This window comes from Petromyzon marinus, chromosome 62, assembly GCF_048934315.1.
Source record: "Petromyzon marinus isolate PM22_M1 ecotype Great Lakes invasive population chromosome 62, UKy_Petmar_22M1.pri1.0, whole genome shotgun sequence".
Taxonomy (NCBI): Eukaryota; Metazoa; Chordata; class Hyperoartia; order Petromyzontiformes; family Petromyzontidae; genus Petromyzon; species Petromyzon marinus.
The window spans coordinates 9,972,721-9,990,380 of NC_133728.1; the positions used below are offsets into that span (position 1 = coordinate 9,972,721).

Here is a 17,660-nt window from a genome sequence, read left to right on the forward strand (position 1 = left end):
GTAGTAGCTCTCTCGCTATATTTATTCCTGCCTCAGCAGTCCGCCTGCTGTTTTATTTTTTTCACCTGAAGACGATTGCTTGTGTTACGATCGAAACGTCGTGATTTTTTTCTATCTACGTGACTTTACCGAAAGACCCAAAAAGTATAACCCTAGAGCATTAAACAAATGCCAAATTGATGGAGAGACCCAGGGGTGTGGCGTGTTAACCCTACCTAGCCCATGGACTATTTCCGTACAGGGGCTTGAGATGTAAGCACATTTAGACGCTATAGAACTCCACATTATGCTGCATCGTGTCGCTCAAATGCGACACGTGGCTGCATCTTGTCGCTGAGATGCGACGTTTGTTGTCGCTGCATCTTGTCGCTTGCTGGGAAGTGAATGGAGTGGGTGGGGGGGTAGGTCCACTTGCAGACAAAGAGACGGCAGCCTCGGCTGTTGCAGACACGGAGGAGGACACGGAGACACGGACAGCGGGGACAGAGACACGGAGAGCGGGGACAGAGACACGGCCGAGCGGAGCGTCAGTCGCGTGTTGTCCGTCTCTGCGTCCACGGTGAGCCGAGTGGGGCACGCGGACACGGCGCCGACTCGAGGCCGACTCGCAGTCTCCGGGGAGACGTCGTAGGGAGAGAGACAAACACAATAACACACAGACACAGTAACACACACAGACACACAGAGACACACAGACACACACAGAGACAAAATAACACACACAGACACACACAGAGACACACAAACACAATAACACACACACAGTAACACACAGAGACACACAGACACACAGACACACGCAGAGACACAATAACACACACAGTAACACACACAGACAGACACACAGACACACACACGTACAGAGACACAGTAACACACACAAAGACACACAGTAACACACACAGACACACACAGACATGTGCGGAGACACAGTAACACACACAGGCACACAGAGATACACACAGAGACAGTAACACACACAGAGACAGTAACACATACAGACACACAGAGACACAGTAACACACACAGACACACAGAGAGACACACAGAGACACAGTAACACACACAGACACACATAGACACACATAGAGACACACAGACACACACAGACACACACACAGACACACAGACACACACAGAGACAGTAACACACAGACACACACAGAGACAGTAACACACACAGACACACACAGAGACAGTAACACACACAAACACACAGAGACACACACAGCCACGTACAGAGACACAGTAACACACAGCCACGTACAGAGACACAGTAACACACACAGGCACAGACACACAGAGACAGTAACACACACAGACACACACAGACACACAGAGACACACAGACACACACAGAGACAGTGGCACACACAGACACACACAGAGACAGTAACACACAGACACACACAAACACATAGAGACACACACAGCCACGTACAGAGACATAGTAACACACACAGCCACGTACAGAGACACAGTAACACACACAGATACACACAGAGACAGTAACACACACAGACACACACAGAGACACAGTAACACACACAGACACACATAGAGACAGTAACACACAGACACACACAGAGACACAGTAACACACAGAGACACACACAGACACACAGAGACACAGACAGACACACACAACCACACATAGAGACACACACAGACACACACAGAGACACATTAACACACACAGCCACGTACAGAGAAACAGTAACACACACAGACACGTAGAGAGACACAGTAACACATACAGACACGTACAGAGACACATTAACACACACAGCCACGTACAGAGACACAGTGACACATACAGACACGTACAGAGACACAGTAACACACACAGACACGTACAGAGACACAGTAACACACACAGACACCTACAGAGACACAGTAACACACACAGACACGTACAGAGACACAGTAACACACAGACACGTACAGAGACACAGTAACACACACAGACACGTACAGAGACACAGTAACACAGACACGTACAGAGACACAGTAACACACAGACACGTACAGAGACACACAGACACGTACAGAGACACAGTAACACACACAGACACGTACAGAGACATAGTAACACACAGACACGTACAGAGACACAGTAACACACACAGACACGTACAGAGACACAGTAACACACACAGACACGTATAGATACACAGTAACACACACAGACACGTACAGAGACACACAGACACGTACAGAGACACAGTAACACACACAGACACGTACAGAGACACAGTAACACACACAGACACGTACAGATACACAGTAACACACAGACACGTACAGAGACACAGTAACACACAGACACGTACAGAGACACACAGACACGTACAGAGACACAGTAACACACACAGACACGTACAGAGACACAGTAACACACAGACACGTACAGAGACACAGTAACACACACAGACACGTACAGAGACACAATAACACACACAGACACGTATAGATACACAGTAACACACACAGACACGTACAGAGACACACAGACACGTACAGAGACACAGTAACACACACAGACACGTACAGAGACACAATAACACACACAGACACGTACAGAGACACTAACACACACAGACACGTACAGAGACACAGTAACACACAGACACGTACAGAGACACAGTAACACACACAGACACGTACAGAGACACAGTAACACACAGACACGTACAGAGACACAGTAACACACACAGACACGTACAGAGACACAATAACACACACAGACACGTACAGAGACACAGTAACACACAGACACGTACAGAAACAGACACGTACAGAGACACAGTAACACACACAGACACGTACAGAGACACAGTAACACACACAGACACGTGCAGAGACACAGTAACACACACAGACACGTACAGATACACAGTAACACACACAGACACGTACAGAGACACACACACAGAGACAGTAACACACAGACACACACAGACACACACACAGACACACACAGAGACAGTAACACACAGACACACACAGAGACAGTAACACACACAAACACACAGAGACACACACAGCCACGTACAGAGACACAGTAACACACACACAGCCACGTACAGAGACACAGTAACACACAGGCACAGACACACAGAGACAGTAACACACACAGACACACACAGAGACACACAGAGACAGTAACACACAGACACACACAAACACATAGAGACACACACAGCCACGTACAGAGACATAGTAACACACACAGCCACGTACAGAGACACAGTAACACACAGATACACACAGAGACATTAACACACACAGACACACACAGAGACACAGTAACACACACAGACACACATAGAGACAGTAACACACACAGACACACACAGAGACACAGTAACACACAGAGACACACACAGACACACAGAGACACACACAGACACACACAGCCACACATAGAGACACACACAGACACACACAGAGACACAGTAACACACAGCCACGTGCAGAGACACAGTAACACACACAGACACGTAGAGAGACACAGTAACACATACAGACACGTACAGGGACACATTAACACACACAGCCACGTACAGAGACACAGTAACACACACAGACACGTGCAGAGACACAGTAACACACACAGACACGTACAGATACACAGTAACACACACAGACACGTACAGAGACACAGTAACACACAGACACGTACAGAGACACAGACACGTACAGAGACACAGTAACACACAGACACGTACAGAGACACAGTAACACACAGACACGTACAGAGACACAGTAACACACACAGACATGTACAGAGACACAGTAACACACACAGACACGTACAGAGACACACAGACACGTACAGAGACACGTACAGAGACACACAGACACGTACAGAGACACAGTAACACACACAGACACGTACAGAGACACAATAACACACACAGACACGTACAGAGACACAGTAACACACAGACACGTACAGAGACACAGTAACACACAGACGCGTACAGATACACAGTAACACACACAGACACGTACAGAGACACACACAGAGACAGTAACACACAGACACACACAGCCACACACACAGACACACACAGAGACAGTAACACACAGACACACACAGAGACAGTAACACACAGACACACACAGAGACAGTAACACACACAAACACACAGAGACACACACAGCCACGTACAGAGACACAGTAACACACACACAGCCACGTACAGAGACACAGTAACACACACAGGCACAGACACACAGAGACAGTAACACACACAGACACACACAGACACACACAGAGACACACAGAGACAGTGGCACACACAGACACACACAGAGACAGTAACACACAGACACACACAAACACATAGAGAGACACACAGCCACGTACAGAGACATAGTAACACACACAGCCACGTACAGAGACACAGTAACACACAGATACACACAGAGACAGTAACACACACAGACACACACAGAGACACAGTAACACACACAGACACACATAGAGACAGTAACACACACAGACACACACAGAGACACAGTAACACACAGAGACACACACAGACACACAGAGACACACACAGACACACACAGCCACACATAGAGACACACACAGACACACACAGAGACACAGTAACACACAGCCACGTGCAGAGACACAGTAACACACACAGACACGTAGAGAGACACAGTAACACATACAGACACGTACAGAGACACATTAACACACACAGCCACGTACAGAGACACAGTAACACATACAGACACGTGCAGAGACACAGTAACACACACAGACACGTACAGAGACACAGTAACACACACAAACACGTACAGAGACACAGTAACACACACAGACACGTACAGAGACACAGTAACACACACAGACACGTACAGAGACACAGTAACACACACAGACACGTACAGAGACACAGTAACACACACAGACACGTACAGATACACAGTAACACACACAGACACGTACAGAGACACAGTAACACACAGACACGTACAGAGACACAGACACGTACAGAGACACAGTAACACACACAGACACGTACAGAGACACAGTAACACACAGACACGTACAGAGACACAGTAACACACAGACACGTACAGAGACACAGTAACACACACAGACACGTACAGAGACACACAGACACGTACAGAGACACGTACAGAGACACACAGACACGTACAGAGACACAGTAACACACACAGACACGTACAGAGACACAATAACACACACAGACACGTACAGAGACACAGTAACACACAGACACGTACAGAGACACAGTAACACACAGACGCGTACAGAGACACAGTAACACACATACACGTACAGAGACACAGTAACACACACAGACACGTACAGAGACACAGTAATACACAGACACGTACAGAGACACAGTAACACACACAGACACGTACAGAGACGCAGTAACACACAGATACGTACAGAGACAGACACGTACAGAGACACAGTAACACACAGACACGTACAGAGACACAGTAACACAAAGACACGTACAGAGACACAGTAACACACAGACACGTACAGAGACACAGTAACACACACAGACACGTGCAGAGACACAGTAACACACACAGACACGTACAGATACACAGTAACACACACAGACACGTACAGAGACACACAGACACGTACAGAGACACAGTAACACACAGACACGTACAGAGACACAATAACACACACAGACACGTACAGAGACACAGTAACACACAGACACGTACAGAGACACAGTAACACACACAGACACGTACAGAGACACAGTAACACACAGACACGTACAGAGACACAGTAACACACACAGACACGTACAGAGACACAGTAACACACAGATACGTACAGATACACAGTAACACACACAGACACGTACAGAGACACAGTAACACACAGACACGTACAGAGACACACAGACACGTACAGAGACACACGTACAGAGACAGTAACACACACAAACACGTACAGAGACACACACAGACACGTACAGAGACAGAGACACACACAGACACGTACAGAGACAGAGACACACAGACACGTACATAGACACAGTGACACACACAGACACGTACAGAGACACAGAGAATCACAGTAACACACACAGGCACGTACAACACACATCGAGAGACACAGTAACACACAGATACAGACAGAGACACACATAGAGAGACACAGTAACACACAGACACGTACAGAGACAGAGACACACATAGAGAGACACAGTAACACACAGACGCGTACAGAGACACAGAGAGACACAGTAACACCACAGACACGTACAGACAGAGAGACAGTAATACACACAGACATGTACAGAGACAGAGAGACAAAAAGTAACACACACAGACACGTACAGAGCCACAAAGACACAAAGCAATACACACCGAGTAGTACACATCGACATAGATGTAACACACAGACACGTTACAGAGACACAAACACAGAGCAATACACAGAATCACACAGACACGTACAGAGACACAGGAATAAGACACAGATGTAACACACAGGCACGTTACATAGACACAAACCGAGCAATACACACAGATGTAACACACCGAGTAATACACACAGACACGTACAGAGACACACAGAGACATCAACACACTAATACAGATGCAATATAGAAACGTACAGAGATACGTAGACATTCATACAGAGGGACAGGAACAGTGAGACGGAGAGAGACGAGGATACACAGATAAGACATAGCCACAGATACAGACAAACATACACAAAGACAATAACACAGACAACACAGAGAGATCACAGAGAGACAGCTGTGCATGGATTGACTGGAGGTGTTGTTACGAAGCTAATGAGGCCGTAGCAGCGCTACTAGAGAGACACGGAGACGAGAGATCGAGAGATAAGAGCTGTATGGAGATAGAGACACAGACACTGATGCAGTTGTAGATACGGAGAGATAAGAGGCAGGGACACAGGAATAAACCGATACAGAGAGACATAGATATACAGAGAGACATTCATTCTCTCATGGCACCGCCGAATCGCATACTCCATCGCATAATTAGCATACTCATAACACAATTACCATACGCCACCACAGCATATTCTAAGCCTGTGATTAGCAAATGTTATATCACACTATGTCTGAACAGTTACGCTTATTGTTTTACAGCTGCGTTTACATGATGCCAACTATGCCGGTGGGACGTCATTAAGTCAGAATGATCAACAACAATTAATCGTCTGCCAAAGACGCAGTAATGATATACTCGGGTCACTAGGCAGATGCGCGTCATGAAACTGCATTGAAAAAGCACCAGGGGAGGCAGCTATCACATCTGCCTCACTGAGGGGGGCGTGGCTTGAGCCCACGTAATTGACGCCCACTCTCCCTCCACGTTAGCTAGCTGTAGCAAAAAAAATTCCAGCGGCTGCAAAAATGGAAAACGTTATATCTAACCTTAAAAAGTTCTCAAAGTTGGACTTTCAATCACAACTGGCAGTGATAAACAATGGAAGACCAACGCCTGAGCTTGAGGACCTACTTCAAACGAAGGGACAGAAAATAACACGGTCGTTTCAAATGGAGTGGTACCAACGAAAAGACTGGCTGTGTGGCTGTGCTACGAAGAATCGCCTTTACTGCTTCCCCTGCCTTCTGTTCTCCACTACCGACAACGTTTGGACTAACGCGGGATTCTGTGACTTGAAGAATCTACCAAGGAGCCTCAACAAACATGAAAAATCGACAACTCACATTCAAAGCCAAATTGCTTTAAAAACTTTTGGAGCTTCAAGGATAAATCTGGCCTTGATTGAACAGCGGAGATTAAATATCAGCATCCACAATGCTAAGGTAAAGGAAAACCGTGAGGTTTTAAAAGACCTTATTAATGCGACCTGCTTCCTAGCCAAACAGGAATTAGCATTTTGTGGTAACGATGAGAGTGCAAGCTCTTCTAACCGTGGCAACTTTGTGGAGCTATTACATGCTTTTGCTGAGAAAGATGAAAAGTTAGCAAGACATTTGGAGACATCCACTGTGTTTTCTGGCTTATCAAACAGAATACAGAACGATTTAATCGAAGCAGTCGGTGATGTAATTAGAAATGATATCAAAGCGGAGATTCATGCAGCCCCATTTGTTGCAGTCGAAGTAGACGAGACAACGGATGTCACAAACAAAGCCCAGGTCTCTGTGATTTTGCGTTATGTGGCTAAAAGTGAGGTGACTTGTGAGGTGAGGGAGGCGTTCTTGGGATTTGATGATGTCAGTGATGACAGACAAGCACCGGCTATTGCTGATTATGTTTTGGGAGTGTTGAGGAAATACAATTGCGTTGAAAAGCTGGTAGCTCAGACTTACGACGGAGCCTCTGTAATGGCATCAGATCTTAATGGGGTGCAGGCCAAGATTAAAGAAAAGGTACCTGAAGCCAGGTTTACCCATTGTTATGCACACAAATTGAACCTGGTGCTCTCGCATTCAGCAAAATGTATGCCTGAGTGTAAAACGTTTTTTAAAACAGTTGAGGGACTTGCGATGTTTTTCAAAAAGTCCACCAAGCTTGCCCACCTACTGGACGATGTTGTGAAGCGACGTTCACCAAGAGCAGCGCCCACAAGATGGAGCTCAAATTCTAGACTAGTTCAGACGATCAGCATGTACCAATCTGATCTGAGTGCTGTGTTCCGGCTTATGAGCGAACATCCCGATGGTTGGGACACTAACACCCTGATGATGGCCGCCGGATATGATCTCTGGCTGTCAAAAGCATCAACCTGCTTCTTCATAATGGCATATGAGGGCATTTTCAATGAAACCGATGCACTCTGTCGTGTGCTGCAGAATAAAGTAATGGACATAGGATTCTGCTGTGCACGAATCCGCGGCACAATGGGAGTTGTGGAACGCCAGAGACAAGAGTTTGACAGTTTCTATGATCGATTCGAGCAGAAATGCATCACACTTGGCCTGACAGACAATGCCCAAAGTAAACAGCCGATCAGAGATGAGAGGAAAATAATGTTTTATAACATTCTGGACAATGTCAGTGTTCAAATGAAAGCTAGGTTTGATAATTTCAGTGAGCTAACTTTCCTTGGTTTGGTTGATTGCACGAAATTTTATGAAATGTCACAACATTTCGATGACACCAAACTGCAGAGCCTATCAAAATATGCAAGGTACTTTGACTTTGTTCGATTAAAGGCTGATCTTATCGGATTGTATAGTTCACAAATGGTGAGGAACGAATGCAAATCACCCGGACAGCTCCTCAGCTTTTTGGCCCAGAATGATCTGATGCAGACGGTTCCCGAGGCGACAAAGTTACTCCAGCTGGTGCTCACTATACCAGCTACAACAGCGTCCGTTGAAAGGTCGTTCTCTGCTTTGAAACGACTCAAAACATACAGTCGGAATCGGACTGACCAAGGACAACTTTCATCCCTGCCAATCATCTCTATTGAGATGGAGAGACTTTTAAAACTAAAAGAAAATAAAGAGGACTTCTACAACAAAGTCACTGACATATTTGTCCAGAAGGAAAGGCGAATGGACTTTGTGAATAAACAAGTAAAGGTAAGACCATGCAATATATTTTCATTTGTGTCGAATGAGTATGAATAGTGGAACTGTATTCGCCTATAAAACGTGAATCGAATACGTAACTTACCTGTATGCGTGTGTTGTAAAGAATGCCGACATGAAATATAAAACATACGGCCGCCTAACCAATAGTCATTGTGCAACCTGCCAATTGAATGGTGAATTTAAGCTACCTCTATCGGGTTCATATGTGTGTGTGTAAATCTGGCTCTGATACTAGCCAGTGCCTCCCCAGCCATTGACCTCACCGTACGTCACTGCTCGGAACTGTTTGTTGCCCGTTCTTAAAGTCAACAGTTGTGATGATCGCCGCCTCTTGGGAGTGATAATCAATTATGTTAATTATTCAGGCCCATATATAGAGTAACGGGGGCATGGCTTTGCCCATTTAAGGAACACTGGAACGAGAATCGACGTGTTTTTTAACGATTAAATGCTCGATTAAACGGGAATCGACTGATTTTTAACGATACCAAGCTTGATCCATGTGTAGCGACTCACTTAGAGACACTAGGAGTAGGAGGCACGCTATTTATTATCAGCCTTCAAACGGGTTACAAAGGGGTAACTACAACTCTCAGTGAAGACAGCTGGCAGGCTGCCTGACTGACGACGCCGAAAAGGTGTAGACGGTGATGAAGACTCCAGCAGCACGATGGGATCCTACTCCAAGCAACAGCCCCGAGCCTTCGCACGGGAGCCCCTTTTATCCTCCCGGCGTGGCCTCGCTCCGCCCCGGCCACGCCCCCCTTCTAGAACCGCAGGTTCCCGGGCTTACCTCACATGCCCCCTAACCCCTTTCCCTTACATCCCTCTCTCTGACTTATCACGTGACCTGCTGGCAGACAGGGCTGCTGCAATTGCAGATCCCCTTCACTGCCAGAAACCCGCGCTATGCTAGTGACCCATTCCATGTCACTACACATGCTTGATCTATGCTCAAACATGATTTTTTAATCGATATAGTGATTCCTGCCATGTGCTTTTTGGGTCTAAAGAGACGATTTGTGGATCAAAAAAAGCCCACATTAGTACCGCCCCTTTTACGCTGATTGACTTCCTTCAACATTAACATGATCGTTAATTCGGTCGCGTGTATTATTCTGCGTGGCGCTCGATAATAATGTTCACTGGCACGTTGCACAGAGTTGCCCGTGGTGCGTGGTGTACACTTGTTGATGCTTACAAAGGCGATCGCACGCTGGTCCCATGCACTTTAAAAATCGTGGTGCTTAACCTTTACTGCAGCCTTGCACCCTTTGGTTCTCAATCGGTAAAAAATATATAATGTTCATAAATACATAGGGCTTGATGAAACAAAGTACAGTAAAACCTTGGATTGCGAGTATCTTGGTCTGCGAGTGTTTTGCAATACGAGCAATTTTTTTAAAATAAATATTAATTTGATAAACGAGCGAGGTCTTGCAATACGAGTAGTACGTATACGCTTTGTCTGCCGAGCGTCACGTGATCACAACTGATATACAAGTGCATTGATATACGAGCGCTTTGGATTACAGACACGTTTCCGGAACGAATTATGCTCGCAATCCAAGGTTTTACTGTAGCTGTATACTTATGTGCCCGTACTTAATTTTTTCGATTATTTCCCTTTTAAAATAATCTGACCACGTAGATATATCAATATCTACGTGGCTTTACCGAAAGACCCAAGAATTTGAATTCCTGCAGTCACGAAAGCTTTAAGTCATCATTTAATCTGACCATGTCTCGCACCCCCAGGGGGCACGTGAACCTCAGGTTAAGAACCACTGGTCTAGATTGAAAACTGTATTTCTTTAGAACTGTTTTTTTGTGTTTAGTTAATCCATCGGATGAACTCTGTCCATCCTCGCAGCGGCTTTTGGCGAACTATCGCGCGCTTTCAGATGTGCTTCTTCAGCTGTCTGGAATACCCTTCTGATATTAGGAAGTCACTGGGAGCTATGTACTTTTAAATCATTAGTTGAGCTCTCATTTTTGATGGACAGGTCGCTTCTGAAAAAGAGCGACCAGGCTACAAATCATAAAACTTTTAACTGAGACACCAAAGTTGGCCGATTGTGGTTACATCTGGCTATGCCACCCCCTCTTGTGTCGTGCCGACTTTCATAATATCCTCGCTAACAGCACCTGCATTTGCCCCATCAGTCTGCATTTGTGTATGTACAATAGTAAACGTGTGTGTGTATATATATTCTAGATTTAAAGCTTTCGTGACTGCTAGGATCCATACTCTTTGGTTCTATTGGGTAAAGTCACGTAGGTGAAAATAAAATAACAAAAAATCACGACGTTTCGGCCACAACACAAGCGGCCTTCATCAGCGCTGTCCTCCAGACAGTCTCGTCCCTTCACCTGATGAAGGCCGCTTGTGTTGTGGCCAAAACGTCGTGATTTTTTGTTATTTTATTTTCACCTACGTGACTTTGCCCAATTGAACCAAAGAGTGTGTATGTATATCGTATTATATGTTAGAATGTCTGTTTTTTGTTCCCCAGATGTCTTCTTATATGGAATGTCCGGTCATCAAACAAGAAAACGAAGAGACTGCAAGCTCTGGGATGTGTCCTGACTTCACTGTTAAATACGAAGATGCTGCCGGTGAGAATAACACTCTAAAGCAATAGTCAAATATGAATCATCATTGCAGGAACAACAATTGCTTCTGCTGCTGAAATTGTGTATTCCCAAATGAGTAATTTACAGGTACGGTGCAATTGTGATCCCAAATGAGTAAGGTGTTAACTACCTCACCTGGTATACAGGAGGTTGTGGGTTCGATCCTGACTCTGACGCCTACTATATATTTTTGGAGTTTGCGTGTTCTCCCCGTGGTCACATGCATTTTTCTCCGGGTAATCCGGTTTTTCCCTCCACATTTAGCAACATACGTTTAGAGTATTTGGCTGCTATAAATTTCCACGTGATAAACCACTTTGTTGAGCTACCATTTGTGGACAGGTCGCTTCTGAAAAAGTGCTAGAAAGCTCAGTGGGCCTTACCTGGTAAAATTACAAAAAAATTTAGTTTAACACAGAATTTCGTGACCAATATTATTTGAAAGAGGTTTTTTTTTCTGGTTATATCACGTTAATGGTTATAGGAGAGGTGTGCGGTATGTGGAGTGACGTCACCCCCTCATGGTTATTGTGGAGGGGTGCGACATGTGGAGTGACATCACCCGCTCATGATTATTAATGAGGGGAGGGGTGCGGCATGTGGAGTGCATGACCTTGGGCCTTAGTATACATTTCGACGTGGGTATTAATATTAATGAAGGGGGGGGGGCATTTTGCAGTGACATCATGCACGGATGTAGCACTGTGCTGCGTAGATTTATTTTTTACCGTCACTTTCTGTAAAGAAACGTCATATTTGCAGCGACTCTCCGTGATAATTTATTCAATTCAACTCGATCTTCCTCTGCGTTAGTGTAAAAATCCACCCACTTATGTATATTAATGAGGGGGGGGTGGGCCTCATGTGGAGTGACGTCATGCGGGGGTGTGGGCCTCATGTGGAGTGACGTCACACGTGGGACGGACACATTTCTGGGTGATTATCGTAGGTGACAAACCTTACTAATTGGTTGTGTCGGTGGTAGCGGGTTTATTGACACATTTATATTTAGAAGATCTAACCCAAATAAAACCTCTATTATAGTTTTATACATCAAAGACAAAAATTAAAGAGAAGCCATAGTGCTACTGTGGTCATGCGACTTAAACTATGAACCACATCGTAAATCACTTTAGTCTGCGCTCCTTCAACGGAGGACTGGGAAAACTAAGCAACCATTCTCTAGAAGCCCTCTTGTGGACACCAGACCTCGGCATTTAAATTCGGCTCCCCGGACACATTGCCAGATGCAGTCATAGAATTGCAGAAGCAAAGTGACATGCAGTGTCGAACTATACTTTGCTCAAACACCAGAGATTTTTTTTTCCTGAATAAGTAAGAAGGCGATCCTTTTCGTTCTGAATATTTGAAGTGTCTTTTTTGAGTAACGGTACTTGAAAGCACACATGCAGACACAGGGGGGCAATGCGCTATTTCAACGAAGGAGGGAGGGGCCTATGCATTCTCCAACTGTGGGCCCCCCCCCACCCTTTCACCGGACCCACTTTTACTGAAATTGCTATGGATGTATTTTTAACCCCCGTATATAATATGTAGGCTCTTAATGATATTATTTTAGTTACACTGTGTATTGAGGTTTAGAGGAAGACAGCCTCACAGTGAGAGTATTACTAAACATTTAAAGGTAACAGTACTCACAATTAAGCTATCGTGCCTCTTGGTTTTCATGCGCATGCCAGTTAGTAAAAAAACCCTGGTGGTGTTCAGTCACAAACACCAGCAGTAGCGGCTACTAGATTTTACACTGTGTATTTTTTGGAAATATTTTTTCATTTGTAACTGTTTTATAGGCATTTATGGTTAATTGTTGGAATGAAAAATATATATTTCACTTGTTTATCTGTTGATTCAAGGGCCCCCTTTGTGACCAACTGGGCCCCTTTGCGTCGAATAACGCTGCCACATAACCCCCCCCCCCCCCCCCATGATTGCTCACCTGTGCAGATACACATCAAGGCCATAACTGATCAAAAATATATATATATATTCCCACAACAAGCAAAATGCTGACACACACCAGGGCTGTAACCGATACAATATTTACGCGGCACAACACCACGCCCAGCAACCTCTGTCTCCCCAGTGATTATGTTTACACACCGCAACAGGTACTCATTTGAGGCTGAGTCTACCTAGGGGAGGCCTGTGACCAACTTAGATAATCGTTACTGGTGTTGACCGTGAGCAGGAATCGAACTCAGGTCGCCAGGCTTGTAGTGTAGAGTGCCAACCGTTACATTACTGCTTCCCACAAACTCTACACACACAAACACTCACACACACTCGCACACTCTGAAGAACAGGTGGGAGAATGTATAAACTTCATACAGAAAGTTTCCCGAGTCCTGGAATTTAACCTCGGCTGTTCTTCGTCTCGGGCAACAGTGTTACCTCCTGCTTCACTCTTGCCACCAACAGTTACAAGCACGTAGGGCAGGCGTTCATAGAGAAGGTTTAGAGCTGGTATAGGACAGATTCCATTTTTTTTTAAATACCCATAGCCATGTGGAGTCATCTGTGACCGCGCTGAACTCATCAGTGATCAAGGCTCAGCCTCGGTCAAATATGGCACCAATATGGTTGCTAATGCAAGTGCTGTCGTGATTTTCAGACGGTTAAATTGCAGGCACAATTAGCTCTGATAAAAGAGGCTTACATCCACATTTATATGAGCTCTGAACAAAAAAAACTAGAATCAAGCTGGCGGTTAATGGAATTCTAAACACTTGCAACGAATTTGTGCTCTTGAATTTGGCTTTCCAAATGGCATCTGTGGTGGTTTAAATCTACTTCTGGAAATAAATACTTATTGTATGATTAATTGATTAGTATTTTAACACCCAAGACTCAAAGGGCTCATCTCGGACAATGTTTATCATTCTTAACAGGTGGGTTTGTAACTGCCTACTTTTTTATGTTTAAGTATTTCTACATGTGAAAGACAAGTGTGTGTATATATTACAGGTCTAGAGTCAACGACGGTTCAAGTTGAAGAAACCAGTGAGAGGCCAGAGGAGATGGGGAATTCCTGCGGACGTGCCTACACGTCGGACCAGAATTTCATTGAGGTGGAGCTGTCGGAGGAGGACATTGCTGAAGGCGAGTCTCTCCCCTTGATCTCAGCGCTGAGAAAATAAATGCGATGATCCCCTTTGTTTTTATTGCAATCATATTCCCAGACGTTGCAACCGTTGGGAGCCGTGCCGCAAGATGAAGACTTTTCTATTACCCGAAACTTATCCCGTCGATGTGATTAGTGTGCATCGTGTCAAAGAATGGCCCCAAAATTATGGATGATTCATCGTGCGCTCCATTTAGATAGCCCTGCTCTCAAACCTTTTGTGACAAAGCTAAATCATTTATAAGAACAAGGACTCCCGGGGTTGGACCAACCCAGGAAACAGTGGTCAGCCCAAAATACACTGCAGAAAAGGGGATGGAAATACGGTCCCCTTATCTTATGTAGATTTATATAGCAGTGCCATATTGCAAGGTGCTTTACAACAGTTATAAAATTGTACCTTAGATTATAGTGGTTGACATAAAGGATGAGGTTGTTAAAAGTGGTGATGTAGCTATGGTGACAGCAGGACAGGTGGGAGTGGTTAAGGAGCGGTTGGGGTAGTGATTTGGGTTAGTGATAGGGGTTGGGGTAGTGATAGTGGTGGGGGTCGTGATAAGGGTAGTGATGGGGGTTGGGGTAGGCCTGGTCATAGCTGGGGGTGGCAGGGGCAGGGAGTAGCAGTAGCAGGATGGGCTAGGGAGAGGAAATGAGTCACCAGAGCCAGACTTTGGATCACATGATCCAACACTGCCCATACCGCTGATTCATGGGAAATTTCACCGAGATCCAGCAAGCCTATAGAATAGCTTAATAACCTCCATATACACACAAATGCAAACCTAAGGTGTTACCGTTGCTGTTTCTGCTGCTTATTTTTCTCGCATCAGTTAATCGAACCCTCCCATTGCATTTTTTACCATGTGTTGCAGACGAAGCAAAATAAATGGAACTCCTGTGCGAGGAGTGCGTGAAGGGAGGAGGATGCGTCGACGCGATGAAAGACAAAGCGGAACGTGCCAGCAAGACCTCGCGATCCTGCAGGCAGTGCGGGAAGTCACTCGAAGGCACCACACTGCTCGTGGCGGTCGCCGCCGATGGGAGAAAGCACACGTGCGACGAGTGTGGGAAGGCATTTGCAACGCGGTACACCTTAAAAAAACATTCCAGGATACACACCGGAGAGTGGCCACACGCGTGCATCGAGTGTGGGAAGGGGTTCGCAACCCGCTTTGACTTGGAGAAACACGCTAAAGTACACACCGGTGAGAAGCCGCACTTGTGCAAGGAGTGCGGCAAGGAGTTTTCACGGATCTACACTCTAAAGAGACATTCGGTAACGCACGCCCTAGAATGAAACTTTGAATCTAATTTTTGTTTTTGTTGAAAGCAATTGTGATTGCTTTTTATCCGACGCTCTTGCCCCATCATATACTCTTAAATAAGGTATGTTTATTATTATGCGTCTTTACCCTGGAGAGCCTCACTGAGTTTCAAGATTTTTGAGGGATGGTCTTTCCGTTTTTGTTCATAACATCCTGATTGAGTAAATTTGCAAGTAATTTTTTTTTGCATCTGGATATTTATCCAATAGCTGTTACGTTTATATCGTCTCCTAGCTATGGGGAGGAAATATTGTAACCCAAATGAATCCTATGCGGAACAGTAAAACAAAATACAAACGCCACCACAGAAAGGTGGGCAAGCGAGAGAATCGAAGCTCGGGACATGAGACACAATCGCTACCACTGCACAAAACCCGTGTAATGACAGTAGTCTACATGTGGTGTGAGTGGATAGTAATCCTGTCTCAGTATGGTGTCTTCGATTCGCGCGAGTTCCGTGTTCCGCGTGGTTCATCTTTCCATTCGTAGTAAATATTAACGCTTGGTTTTCTTCACGGTTCCTTTTTCAGCGCCTGTCGTTTAACGTTTAAATAAAAAAAAAAGTTTACTTTGGCTCGCAATGCACTTTTGAATAAAGCTTCAGAAATTAATCATGTATGTACAGTGGAGGTGTCGTCCCCCCCCCCCCCCCCCATATACGTAAATTCGCTTTATGATTTTTCTTTATTACGTAGAATTATCAACTTTTTTGGTTAAGGCTTCCTTTGTTTCGTTACAATGTTTTTTTACATTCTAAATAAAAACTGTTAGTTGAAAAAAACGGTGCCCATTATACGGACTGTACTTACTGTGTGGTCAACTACGCTTTGGTCTGTATGCATAGTACGGTCCACCACACGGGAAGGCAAAGGCTCCTACTGCCCCTCCCTCACCCTCACAGTCACCCCTCCACCCCTCACCACCTCACCTACTGCCCCTCTCTCACCCTCCCAGTCACCCCTCCAAGGTGCAGTGCACGGT

General features: G+C 45.3%; 1 protein-coding gene across 1 annotated transcript; it reads left to right on the forward strand.

The window, feature by feature from the left end:
- Positions 1–376: 376 nt before the first annotated feature.
- Positions 377–17,290, forward strand: LOC142905250 (zinc finger MYM-type protein 1-like). The gene is made up of 5 exons (XM_032977267.2): positions 377–559; positions 7,152–9,563; positions 12,092–12,194; positions 15,198–15,332; positions 16,227–17,290. The coding sequence occupies exons 2-5, from the start codon at positions 7,419–7,421 to the stop codon at positions 16,238–16,240; spliced, it is 2,397 nt and encodes a 798-aa protein (XP_032833158.2). The 5' UTR covers positions 377–559; positions 7,152–7,418; the 3' UTR covers positions 16,241–17,290.
- The last annotated feature ends 370 nt before the right edge of the window (positions 17,291–17,660 follow it).